The following is a 12,664-nucleotide window of genomic DNA, read 5'->3' on the forward strand; positions in this document are numbered from 1 at the left end:
GAGCCCTCGTAGGTGGGTCCATACTCACCAGTGAGAAGCCCCAGTGCCCACTCTCACTGTCCAGATGTGAGCACAGGGTTGTAGCCTGCCTCCCAAGTGGCTCTAAATCCCTCACGTTGACACTCTGAGTCCAGTCTCTAAAATGGACAATGGCAGCCCCACTCCCAGGTATACAGGATTCTGAATAGTGGTCCCAGTTCATGAGGTTTTACTAACCCCAAAAGTCTCACTTTTGTCTTCCACTGAAATCCCAAGAGGCTAATTTTCAGTTGTCCCAAGGCTCTGATCTCAGAGGGTGAGCAAGACTGTGGGGTTTGAGGATTAGGATGAAGACTGCACCCATCATCTATTACATGTGTAGGTTCCAGCCACCATGCCAGCCTTTCAGAGCACTACTTCTAGCCATCCTACAGTCTTTTATGTAGCTGTCAGTTTCCTCAACTAAAAAGTAAGAAAACTGAGGCTCAAAAGCTAAGGGATCACCACTAAATCATTTAGCGACTAAGTAACAAAGCCAGCCTTCAAGTTCTGTTTGACTCTGAAGCTTTTGGAGTATGCCAAACTACCTCCCGATGATGGTGGTGATGATACATCAATTATTTCTCAGTATGGAAATTACAGTACCTGAGGCTTCTTCACCAGACTGCAAGGACTGAAAGTTTACAGCAAATCACAATACGGTAAGTGCTGGAGACCTTCAATTCTCCCTGGATCTCCACAGACTCAACTTCACAGCTGAGTCCAGAAGACAAAGTGAAATGAGAATGTTTCTGGTTACCTGGAGACCACCTACCCTGTGGGGGAGGGGATGGAACACTTAGTTTCTCCACATGGAAATGATCAGGGGACTGGTTCTCCCACATCTGGGAAGAGGAACACAGGCAGAAATGACTGTCACTAAGAAGCTTTGTTAACCATCTCTGGATGTTTTGATGGGTCCCAAGAAACATCCCAATCCCAGACCAAGGTGATAAATGAGTGGGACCCAAAAGAGTGGAATATATGCTAACATTTCAAAACTCACTGCCTTGACCCAAGCTAATTTCTTCCTGTGGCACAACACAGCCAAGGAAGGGAGCCCCTGCTTCGCATATTCCCCGGGAGGGGGGATCACCACCACATAAGGCAGCAATCCCTCTGGGACACAATTCCTGGGGGCCATGTAGTGCTTCATAAACCTGTCCACCAACTTGTATAAAACTGACTGAACAATTGATTTTTAATGAAAATCTGGCTGATTTTAAAATAGAAATTGGTAGCACCTTGGGGGCATCTGGAACAGCTGGTGTTTAGCCTCCTCCCACCTGTGGCACCAAAGAATGGAACTGCACAGGTGCTTCCCACCTGGTGTCTATGTCCTGGGGCAGTTTTCTTATGCTGCCTGCCTCATCTATGGGTTCACAGAGCCAAGAGAGTGGACAGGATTCCCCATGGTAATGGCTTCGCGCTCAGCTGGGCTCTGCCTCTGGGTTCACTCAACTGTGCTGATGGGCTCAACAGCACCCAATAGCCTCCAACCACCCCAGGCCCTTGCCACAATCCATGTAGCGTCCTCTGGGTGGGGATGCTTCCCCAGTCTCAGCAACCTTGTGCTCTCAAGGGTGGGAACAGAGCTGAGTGCCACCTCCCCAGTCAATGGGACAGAGACATGAGAACTTGGCATTAGTAATTTGAGTCCTGAGGTGTCCATGGAATCCCTCTCTCTAGGCAGGCATCCCACCCCAGTCTGAGGAGAAGTGGAGCCTCTCCCCTCATTGCTCTGGGATGAGCTAGTTTTGGATCTGATGAGGGGGAGAAAGGAGGGGAAAGGAAAAGCTAAGCTACAGAAAGCCCTAAGCTACAGAGCCCTTCCTGTTTTATGATCTGGCCCCATGCTAGTCTTTTGGGTGAGCCCCAGGCTTGGTCAGATGTCAGCTATCTTCTGGCCTGTGCTGTGCATCTGCCTGGGAAGCCCAGGACAAAGAGCTCTGTCTCTCAGGTATCAGTTCTTGATCCCACATTCTAGCCAGCCCTGCTTTACTGGGACTCACATTTCTGGGAATCAGGCCTTTCTCCCACCCAAACCTCAATCTGCCAAGCTAGTGTCTTGGTGTATCCAAAGTAAAACCTATGGGAACACATGTTGCAAGGGTGCAGAGACATCGGAAGCCTGTGCATTGCCAGTGGGAGTAAAAGCTGGTACAGCTGCTGTGGAAAAGAGAATGGCAGTTCCTGAAAAATTAAACACAGCATTGCCATAGGGTCCAGCAGGTCCCTTTCTGGCTGAGTATTTAAAAGCATTGAAAGCAGAAACTCTGGTGTTTGCACATACAAGTGTGTAACAGCATTATTCACAACAGCCAAAAGGTGAAAGCAACCCAAGTGTCCATGGACATATGAATGAATTAAGAAATGTGGTACATACATACAAAAGAATATTCAATTAAAAATTCCATCAGGAATGGAATTCTGATACATGTTAAAGGATCTCCCTTATACATCATACTTAGAATAGTGAAACCCATAGAGATATTTGGGAAACTACAAGAGTGGTTACCAGGGCTGAGGGAGGGTGGGCAGGGAGTGGGGAGTTAGTGTTCAATGGCACAGAACTTCACTGTGGGGTGATGCAAAATTTCTAGAGGCAGATAGTGGTATTTGCACAAGGTGAATGTGCTCAATGCCACTGAATTAGACCCTTTAAATGCTTATCATGGCAAGTATTATAGTATGTACACTTCATCAAAAATTTTTCCAATGCTTTTTTCAACAAGTGGTGGCACAGGGACCAGGACCAAGTGGGAAGGCCGGTGCACATCTGCCCTGATGGGGCATCTTGTTTCTCCTCCTCTCAGGGTCAGGGCATGCTTTTCTCTCCAGGGACTCCTTCTGCTCACTACAGGGGAGGGAAGAGCCTGGGCTCTGGACTCAAACATTCATTTACATTCAACATTCCCAAGCTGTGCAACCCTGGGAAAGTTACTCAACCTCTCGGTCAAGTGGGAAAAATGATCTCTACTGAGTAGTGTCATTCTGTAAACCAAGTTAGCTAAAGCATCTGTAGGTTCAGCCCAGCCTCTGAAAGTCAGGGAGTGTCCTCCAAGTTCAGACCAGTGGGAAATGTGTGGGGAGCCTTTGCTTCCCAGCTCTCTTCCCAGTGTATCCCTGGAATGTGCAAAAGTAGCTGTGGGGGGTGCCTGTTTGTGTTTACCATCCCCACCAGTCTCAAAGTTCCCATGTGAGTGTTGTGCCTCCCTTGGCAGGGCTGTTGTGAGAAAGTGGACTTGACATGCGCCCCAGTCCTCCTTGTCAGTGAGGCCAAAGAGAAAGACTCTAGCCTCAGTTGACAGACTTGCCACACACTATTCTTGAGCGTTCTGGAGCTCTGCTGTGTGCCAGGCTCTGTTCCACGTCCCAAGGAGACCAAGAGGTGATAGAGGACTAGATCACCTGGGAAGCTGTCACCCTCTGAGGTGCCACCTCTGCCATAGCACATACACATGATTTGGTGGCACCAGGGTCAGTGCCTGACAAACAATCAGGCCAAAGGTCTCTGGGACTTGTATATTTCAGACAGGGGAAGCTAATCACAACTGACCTGTGGGTAAGGCCTCACACCCCAGGGGAAAGTGGCAGTTAAGGGAAACGTGGCTTAGTTTCCTGACGTAGCAGCAAGGAACTAGCGTTGGCTCTATTTGTTCCCTGGGCCCAACATCCCAGACACCAAGCCTGTTGGGCCTTGAACTAGGACCTGGTAGGTCCTGGGACAGTGTTTGCAGTAGAGATTCTCTGCCAAGGAGTTGCAGCCTCTAACCACGCCCCTTTCTTCCTGGTTCATGTAGTTCCACAGATGCAGGGCATAGGAGTCACTGAAGCTGGGGTCTGTGTGCCACACTTTATACTAGCACCTCCACTGTGGGTAGGAGAAGGGGTAAAGTCTTTTGGGGGTGGAGAAAGCACAAGTTCAAACATGTGAGGTCACTCACGACCTGGAAGTCTTCAAGTTTGCACCACAGTCTCAACATCCTTGTCATCATATTAGGTCCCTGGTTGCCCCAAACATGAGAGTTGTAGTGTTCAACAAAGTTCTCCATGCACTCCCACTGGAAGGAGTGGTGGGGGAGGGATCCAAACACGCTGGTACTAGCATATTGAGAAGCTTGTGCAGCCAAAACGTTCTCCTCGGGGATGGGCCTGACCAAGATGACATTGGTGTCCATGTAGATGCCCCTGCACTGCCAGATGATGGCCAGGTGGGACCCATCTGCGCTGACGTGCAGCCAGTTTCTCTTTGTACTGGCATTGATCTTCAGGAACAGGTGTGCATCAGCCCCCAGTAGCATGGAAGGGGTGGGGGGTCACAGCAGGAGACCAGGGCCTGGGGGCTGAGGAGGGGCCAGCAAGCCAGCTTCCCAAAATTCTGTTGGCTAAAAGCTCAATTTTGAGAACTTCCCAAGTTTACCCCTTCCACCCACAAAAATTGACTTTCACTAAACTGTTGACAGTAATCAGTATCCATGGGAAGACTTTGGTGCCTTTTAAAGATTTCATGAAATTGTCTTTCAAAAAACTGAAATCATTGGAAAAGTAAAGTAGAAACCCCAAAAGGATGTCACAATGAACTCTATAAGTCAATTTCAATGGGTTGTAGAGTTCCTAAAAGGATAAAATTATGGAGAATTTTTTTAGGTCCTAAAAGCACTAAATGCTGACAGAGGAAAAGATAAAGTAGAAAACTCTTTTAAACATCACTATGTATGCTATTTTAAAAATTGGCAAAAATGCATGCATGCCTGTATCTATTCATTCTCTAATTAATTCCTTTCATGTTTAACAAGGGCCTGTGTACTATGTGTCAAGCTCTGTGCTGGCTGCCAAAGATACACATGGACAAAGACAAAAATGTCTACTGGGAGGAGACAGACAATAGTGAAAGAAACATACATGTTGGGTGTTCGTATGGATTATGAAGGAAAAAAGCTGGGTGTTGGGGCTATGAAGGGGGCAGGGTGGAACACAGTCGTACTTGGGTTCCAGCAGAGACTGGAAGTGGGTAGGAGAACTGTGCTGACACCTCTGAGGAGGTTCTGGATAGAACCTCTAGACAGAGGGAAGGGCAAGTGTGAGGACCCTGAGGCAGGAGTGGGAGGAAGGCACTGTGGCCAAGGCAGACTAGTGAGGGAAGAGGGGTAAGAGATGAGATCAGAGGGGCCAGGGGTAGAGGAGGGCAGACTCTGAACTGGTTTGGGAGATTTGGAGGAAAAGAAAGATGTGATCTGATTTAGTCTTCATGGCCCCACTGGATGCTCTGTGAGAAAAGACAAGGTGGGGGTTGGGAGGTGACAAAGGGAGAAGCAAAGAGGTAAGTTAAGAGACTGTTGAAATAATCCAGCCAAGAGGTGAGGGTGAAGGAAGACGATAGTGGAGGAGGTGAGAGAAGTGGTCAGGTCCTGCACACATGGCAAAGGCCAAGCTGTCCAATTTGGATGGACTGAACACGGGGCAGGAAAGACTGGATGACTGCAAGTGCTCCAAGGTGAGCAACATGGGGAATACTTTTTAAAAGGAAAAAATAACTCAATAATTGGCTGTGCTCCCAAATGAATGCTAAACTCTGAATGCAGGAAAATGAAATAGATTTTCCTAAATTAAAATGGGATGATTAAAAATTAAACAGCAACTCTTGTCTTTGACAAGCATTCTGGTGATTGCCAGAGGGAAGGGGGTGAGGGGTGGAGCGGGCCCGATGCATTGTGACTGTAGGTGGGGGCCCACCGTGCAATATACAGACCTAATGTCATAGAAATGTAGATGGAGATCCCTTTACCAATGCCATCCCAACATATTTAATTTTATAAAAGCCAAATGAAACACTTTAACTAATACTTTGCAGAAATCTTCACAAGAGTTTTCACATCATCATATTACACACAGTTGCTGAAGACCTCATACATAGTCGCAAAAACTTATCAAAAACTGCTCTAAGTTTTGAAATCGACACAAATTACTAAAGATTGGTATTATGATTATTTCCATTTTTCAAGTGAAAAACTAAAAGGATCAAGAAATTCAGTTATTTGTCCAAAGTCAGGCAGAAGTTGGCTTTGAACTCAGGCAACCTGGCTCCTAGAACTCATTTAAACAAAACGATTTTGGCAGAAACCGTATTGATTAGTTAGTGAAGTGGTGATGGGTAGGGAACTGACCCAGAGACACAGAAGCCCGCCTGAATGTGGGCATTGGACTGATATCAGCCTAAACCCTGAGAGCCGCCCCCAGGGTGAGCACCACAAAGCGCATCAGGGTTCTGGCTCCCCCACTTCCCTCCCCCACAGGACTCAACCCTGTGCATCCTCAGGGGCTACACTCACCAAATCAGTGCAGCACCCCTGGTGCTCACCAGCAGCTGAGGACACACTGGGCCATCCCTAACAGCTGGTCCCCAGGTGTTCTGAGGTGGCCTCTCTGGGTCAGCACATGCCACATCCAGCCCCTCCCCCAGAGGTAGTGATGTAGTGCCCAGCAGGATTGGATGAGGCAGACACTGAACACCTGTGTCCCAAGGCCCACCTTGTCCCTAACACCCAACATAGTAAAGTTGAGGCACAGCCTAGAGAAACCCAAACTGTATTTCACGAAACATTAGTTCCAAGAAAATATTGACATCATTCCAAGAAAGAGGGTCTATGCTCAAATAAGTTAAACAAAATGCTGGTATAAATCAGTCTCTTTGGCTGAGATCTACAAAGAGATCTACATAAGATCTCTCTTTGGTTGAGAGACTTTAAGTTCCTCATGTGCACAATTAGTTTGTGAGAAATGAATAGTGCGTAGTGTCTCCCAAGGCAATTTGAGCAGAGGTTTCTTTTCCCAAGAATCAACCATTTTGGGTAACCTTAATTGAGCCCAGGAGTGGGGCGAAGCAGGTCCCTGAGCTAGCAGACTGTCTGTCTTACAGTCCTGGAGCGCCCTCTAGCCGCTGAGCCCTAGTGCTGCAGAGACCCAACAGGACTGCCCTGTACTGGGTCCTGCTCCGCTACCGGGAGGCTCTACTGACTGAGGCCTGTTCTGTTGCTGCCCAGGGCCATTCTAGTTGCCACCTATTAGGGGACCCTGTACTGACAACTGCAGGTGAAATCTCAGACTGATGAGTCGCTCCACCTCCTCCTGAGGGGCCCTTGTTTGAAAGTTCTGAAGTCTTCAGGAGAACAGAGGGGCAGGCTGGGATCTAAAGTCGCATAGGGTGGGAATGAAACTGACCAATTCCCCTACCTGCCCCACTGTTTCCAAACACACACAGTCGTGCATTTCGTCCTGCCCCTTAGTCTAGAAAATGTGTCCAGATGACAGTGCCTAGGTAAAGGGTGCCCTCCACCCAGGAAAGCCCCAGGGGAATGAGGTGGGGTGGGCAGGAGTCTCCCTGTTTTAGGCATGAATTCTGCAATAGGCTGAATAACAGCTATGCAAAGGTATCAGGTCCTGAGTCCTGGAACCTACAACTGTTACCTCATGGAAAAAAGGTCTTTGCAGATGTGGTAAACTGAGGGTGGAGGGATGGGGAGATTATCCTGATGGGTCCTGAATGCGATTACATGTGTCTTTACATAGTGGTGGTGGGGGAGTTCACACACACAGGACAAGGGGTATAGAGAGGGAGGCAGAGACAGCAGTGACACCCCCCGCCCTCCACCCGCTGGAAGGAAGCTCTCCTAGACACCCCCCCAAAAGCTCGGGGGATGGGCCCCACTGGCTCCTTGCTATGCACCCTGTGAAACTCGTTTGGGACTTCAGGTCTCCATGACTGTGAGGGAACACTTGTTTGTGCTCCTAAGTCATCCAGGGTGTGACATTTTGTTACGCACCCAGAAGAAATTAATACAAGTGCCTTCATAAACGGCCTCAATTGTGCCTCTTGGCCTGAAAAACCTGGAGTCCTGACTTTTTGGATCTTTGCAGAGAAAAGACTTTCTGACGTTGAATCTTGCCTAGGATTGGAATTTAGGGCTTTACGTGGCAAGCAAGTGTTACCATGCATGTGGATGTCAATTTTTAATTACTTTAAAAAACAATTTTATTTATAAAATTGCCATATCCTCATCAAATAGATTGGGGGAGGGGCGTTGCATAGGTAAAATAATTGTGATCGCTTCACAGCGTTGGAGTATTTGATCCCACAAGTCCCAGTCTTCACAAGATGACACAGCGGAGGCTGCACAGTGGCGTCATCGAGTGGTTATCCTGCAATTTCCCTAAACGCTACCGGACTGTGGGTCCTCATGAGAGAAATGTTTAATTGAGATACTATTTTCCTATTATGCTGTGTTACTAAATGGAAGATTATAAAACTCCTGAGAGTTCCAGCAGTTTCTTGATTGTCTTACCATAACCCAGTCTCATGTGGCTGCACTGTGCCTGATCCTTTGTGCGTTTTCTATTTACATAATTTTCAAGTGAAATATTGCTTGGTTTCCCTTTCAGATGCAAAGAAGTTTGACATGGATGAGTTTAAAACTGACAGTGGAAAAGGTACAGAAACTCATTCAGTTAAGAATAGTCTCAAATGTAACCCAGACACTAAGGTAGAAAGCGGGATGCAAAAAACAGCAGGCTAAAGGTGAGTCTAACTTAAGTTTCTCTCAATTACTTGAATCAGGACTCAACACCATGGAAAGAAGGCCAGGCAAGAGTTAATGAATCTGGGCTCTAGTCCCACCTCTGACACTGAGTCCTTACCCTCAGTTTACCCATCTATCAAAGGAGTAGGTTGGACTCATTTTCTGCAGTTCCTCCCAGCACGGGCACTCCAAGATTCTGTGAACACTTACTTGACTGTACCATGAAAACAATGGTGTGTCTTCAAGCAGCCTTTTCATGTCCAAAGGGAAGAGGAAAACATTGTCTATTCCTGAGAGGAGGGAAAAGGCTGGGGAGGTGGAGTTTGGAGGCATCTGCATGGAATGACTGAGACCCTTCACGAGGAAGGCCACTGGCCGCTCAGGATAGACCTTGGCAGCCGACTCCACAGCGCAGGAGACCAGCGGGGGAGGCTCTGTTCTCTCAGAGGTCTCTAGGAACACAATGCTGCGCCCCTTGCCCAAGAGGGCTCCCAGCCCCTGCTGGGACTTGTTGGGGGCCAGGCAGGAGAAGAGGCAGCTGGACTTCAGGGTGAGCTGATAGAGGAAGCCGCAGGAGAGCAGCAGGATGGCCGACAGGAAGAACCGGCGCTCCTTCAGCATGTCCACCTCTCTCTCCTGGCCGCTCCTTTAAGTCAACACGATTAATTAGAGGTTGCACTCATGAAACCAGACAAAGAGAGCACACAGAAAACAATACAAGAATGTGACTTTGAAGCCTACATTTTTTAAATCCCAAATAAAATATAATCAGATCAAGTCACATGGTATTAAAAAGAAAAATGCATTAATTAGGGTTTAAGTGGGGAATTTAAGGGTGATTCAAAACAGGAACATATTTTATTATTAGGATAACTGTTAGTCACATGTATTATTTTATAGCTTAAAGAAGAAAAGCTGTTTTGATGAATCATGCTCAGAACAGGATAAAAAGCCCTGGTTGGTCAGCTCAGTCGGTTAGAGCATCATCCCAATACACTGAGGTTGTGCGCACATACAAGAAGCAATCAATGAATGCATCAAAAAGTGGAACAACAAATCAATGTTTCTCTCACTCTAAAAGTCAATAAATTAAAATTTTAAATATGTAGATTAAGAGAAAAAGAACAGGGTAAAATTTGACATCCACACCTAATTTTTTAAAAAGCACAAGGAAACTTGCTTAATCCGACCATGTCCACTAGAACATACAGCAATCATCGTACTTAATATGAAGCATTTAAAACGTCCCCATTAAGACCAGGAATGTGACACGGGTCTGTCTGTTACCGCTGTTTCCACTCAGCACACTGCTGCTATGTCTAACCAAACCAAGGAAATCAGAGAAAAGAATGTCTACTATGAATACTAGAAAAGAAGAGGTAAAAGCATCAGTAGTTGTAGAAAATATGATTACCCACCTAAAAAATTCAGGATAATTTACTGAGAAACTGATAGAACTAAGGAGAAAATTAACCGAGGAAACAAACTGAAGGCTAGAGTTAAATAATGTGCCAAGACCACACAGTGAGCAGAGCCCTGCCTCCAGCTTGGGTCTCTCTGTCCCCTGTGTCCCCTCCCCCCTCTGGAAGCGTTAGCTCTCACTCTGACCGACTTTAGAACGGAGGTCTCACTTTTTCAGTGGTCTGCTTTTGAATTCCATATGACTCTTTTAGAAAATACAAAACCAGTGAATCAGAGCTTACCTCTTACCTGAAAATTGCAGGTGCCAATACCTGAGGTCTCAGCAATGATGACAAGTATTTTCTGCTGTGTTTCTTGACAAATCACCACCTAACCTTCCAATTCAACAACTGGTGGAAGTAAATCATTGGCAGAAGATTAACGATACATATAAGAAGCTCCTCCCTTTAGTAAATTCCCCCAAACACAGAGACTTAAAAACAGTAAGGGCTTCACACAACTTTTCAGGTGACCCACGTGCTACATTCTGCCTATCTGTGCATCTCTCAGGAGGGTTGCATGGTGATGATTTCACCCGGAGAAGACTGACTGTATATAACCCTGGAACCAAAAGACACTGCACCTGTGCAATTCTGTTGCGGTCAGAATCATGGGCAGAGACTGGGAAAGTTTCATCACCAGACAACCCTGTAACTTGGTCCAAACTGTGCAAGCGCAAGGTCTGAGGTTTTTTTTAAAAGGCAGGAAATCCATCCCCACAAATAAACAAAGAACAATCCCATAGTCCAATGTCCTGATGACTTGGAACAAGAATTCACTCTCCAATTTCAGCTGCAGTGGCTTCAACAAGGGTCCTTTTGCCCTGAGGTCCCCCTGGTGAGGTCTCACAGGTCAGTGAGGTTCATCACCCTCCACAATGTGGCAATGCCCACATGTCCACAGCTGGTGTCAGCCTCCTGTGTTCTGCTCCTCAGTACCCCTGACATGAGCGTGTGGTGATCCTCTTTGAAGCCGCCCTCCACCCGGGAGTTGCCTACCTGCAGTTCAGAGCCTCCCTCAGCCGTGAACAGGTGTGCACAGCTCCCCTCGGATGCTCCGGTGTGACCAGGGAAGTCCTGTCCTGAGCAGACTTTGGATTCTGACACAGCAGGTCCTACATCAAAGGAGGTAAAGCTGCCCACTCACTGATGGCTTCCTGTTTTCTATGTGCCTGAGGCTTTCCAGCAATAGCTCTTTAGGTCTGCACACACTCCTTTTCCATTTGGGGCTGAATTTCTTCTCTGGATCTCATCACTTCTAGGCTCAGGGTACCTTGGCATCTTTCCAAAGTTCCCTGGCATTGGATGGATGGGTTGTTTTTACTTCCAGGTTGGGGGTGGCGGGGTGTGGATGGGTAGAGCAGAGCTCTGGCTCCTTGCTCTGGGATAACTAGAGGGCTCCATTTGTCGAGTGACATGTTCCTAGGGCATTTCAGGTGGGTCACGTACCCAGTGCCTCCCAACTGTCTGCACAATGGCCAAAACCATTGAACAAGCAGTCAGGGCAGAGATCAGAGAAGTAGATGGTGGTCTTTGTCATGTGGGTGAAAGTGAGCATTAGTGATTCAGTGACATCCCAAACACAGAAAGTAGGACTTGCCTGACTGAGAGCCGAGTAGGGGGTGGGAAGGGCCCTGAGCTTGGAGTCATGCTTCCATGTGCCACGGGCTGAGGGCACCAGGGTGAGTCCCAGAACTGCCCAGTGTGGGAAGGGCCTGACCTCTGGCTCACTGGGGGGTGGAAGGGCCCGGCAAAGCAGAGAAGCAACTCTCGCTTTCACCACGGACAGGAGAGAAAGATAGAACACTGTTACTGCGGATGGCACTGGGACTTTCTGACGACAAACATGAAGTTGTTGTTTTCAGTTGAGGGAAATGTATTTCTCTCTGAACTTAAATAATTTGTGGGAGGTACTTTGAAGTAGGGAAATATCCTACTCCTTATCAGACTCACAGATGTGAGTATTATTAGTGTTCATTAATTCCTGCCCACATCAGTCATTACTATGATATTTATAAAGTAGTGATTTTCATTTCTTCTGTATTTGTTAGTTGGTGCTCCACTGTAAGGGTTTCCTCCTCTTCTCCAGTTATTTATCTTAGCTTTTTAAAAATCTCATCAGCACCCATAGTTTTGTCTTCTTTTTTTTGTTTGCTTGCAATTTTGTTTGCAACTTGCTTCTCCTCCTCTGCTAGTCTAATCTTGTCAGAATTTTATCTGAGCCTTCGAAGAACCAACTTTTTGATTTGCTGACCGCCTCAGGTCTGGTTCCTCCAGAAGCAGACCATCTGTGGCTTGCAGGTAAGTCTGACCAAGGCGTGAGGAGCAGAGAGGGAAACCCATCATTAGAGTATGTTTCCCTTCTAGTAAAGATGAGTTGTTGCCCTCCCGGGAGAGAAGAGATGCAATGTCATGAACATGGCAGCTGTTTATGCCCTTGCAGACCACACAGCAAGGTCTCAGCATTGATCTGTCTTGCTGGCAGTCACTCACTCAGTGGTGGTGGTAGCTGCTTCAGATCACCACGGCAGATCCATTCCTTCCTGGGCCCCTTTGTAAGGGTTGAAGTGGCTGAGGACAGAAGGCACTGGACAAGCCATCCTGGTCACC

General features: G+C 47.2%; 1 protein-coding gene across 1 annotated transcript; it reads right to left on the reverse strand.

Moving 5' to 3' along the window:
* Positions 1 to 3,670: 3,670 nt before the first annotated feature.
* LOC118997478 (alpha-1,4-N-acetylglucosaminyltransferase-like) lies at positions 3,671 to 9,215 on the reverse strand. The gene is given in 3 exon segments (XM_037061157.1): positions 3,671 to 3,919; positions 3,921 to 4,286; positions 8,805 to 9,215. Coding segments are annotated over 3 exon segments (1,026 nt in total).
* Positions 9,216 to 12,664: the final 3,449 nt, after the last annotated feature.

This window comes from Sturnira hondurensis, unplaced genomic scaffold (assembly GCF_014824575.4).
Source record: "Sturnira hondurensis isolate 20B ecotype Veracruz unplaced genomic scaffold, ASM1482457v3 Scaffold0013299, whole genome shotgun sequence".
Lineage (NCBI taxonomy): Eukaryota > Metazoa > Chordata > Mammalia > Chiroptera > Phyllostomidae > Sturnira > Sturnira hondurensis.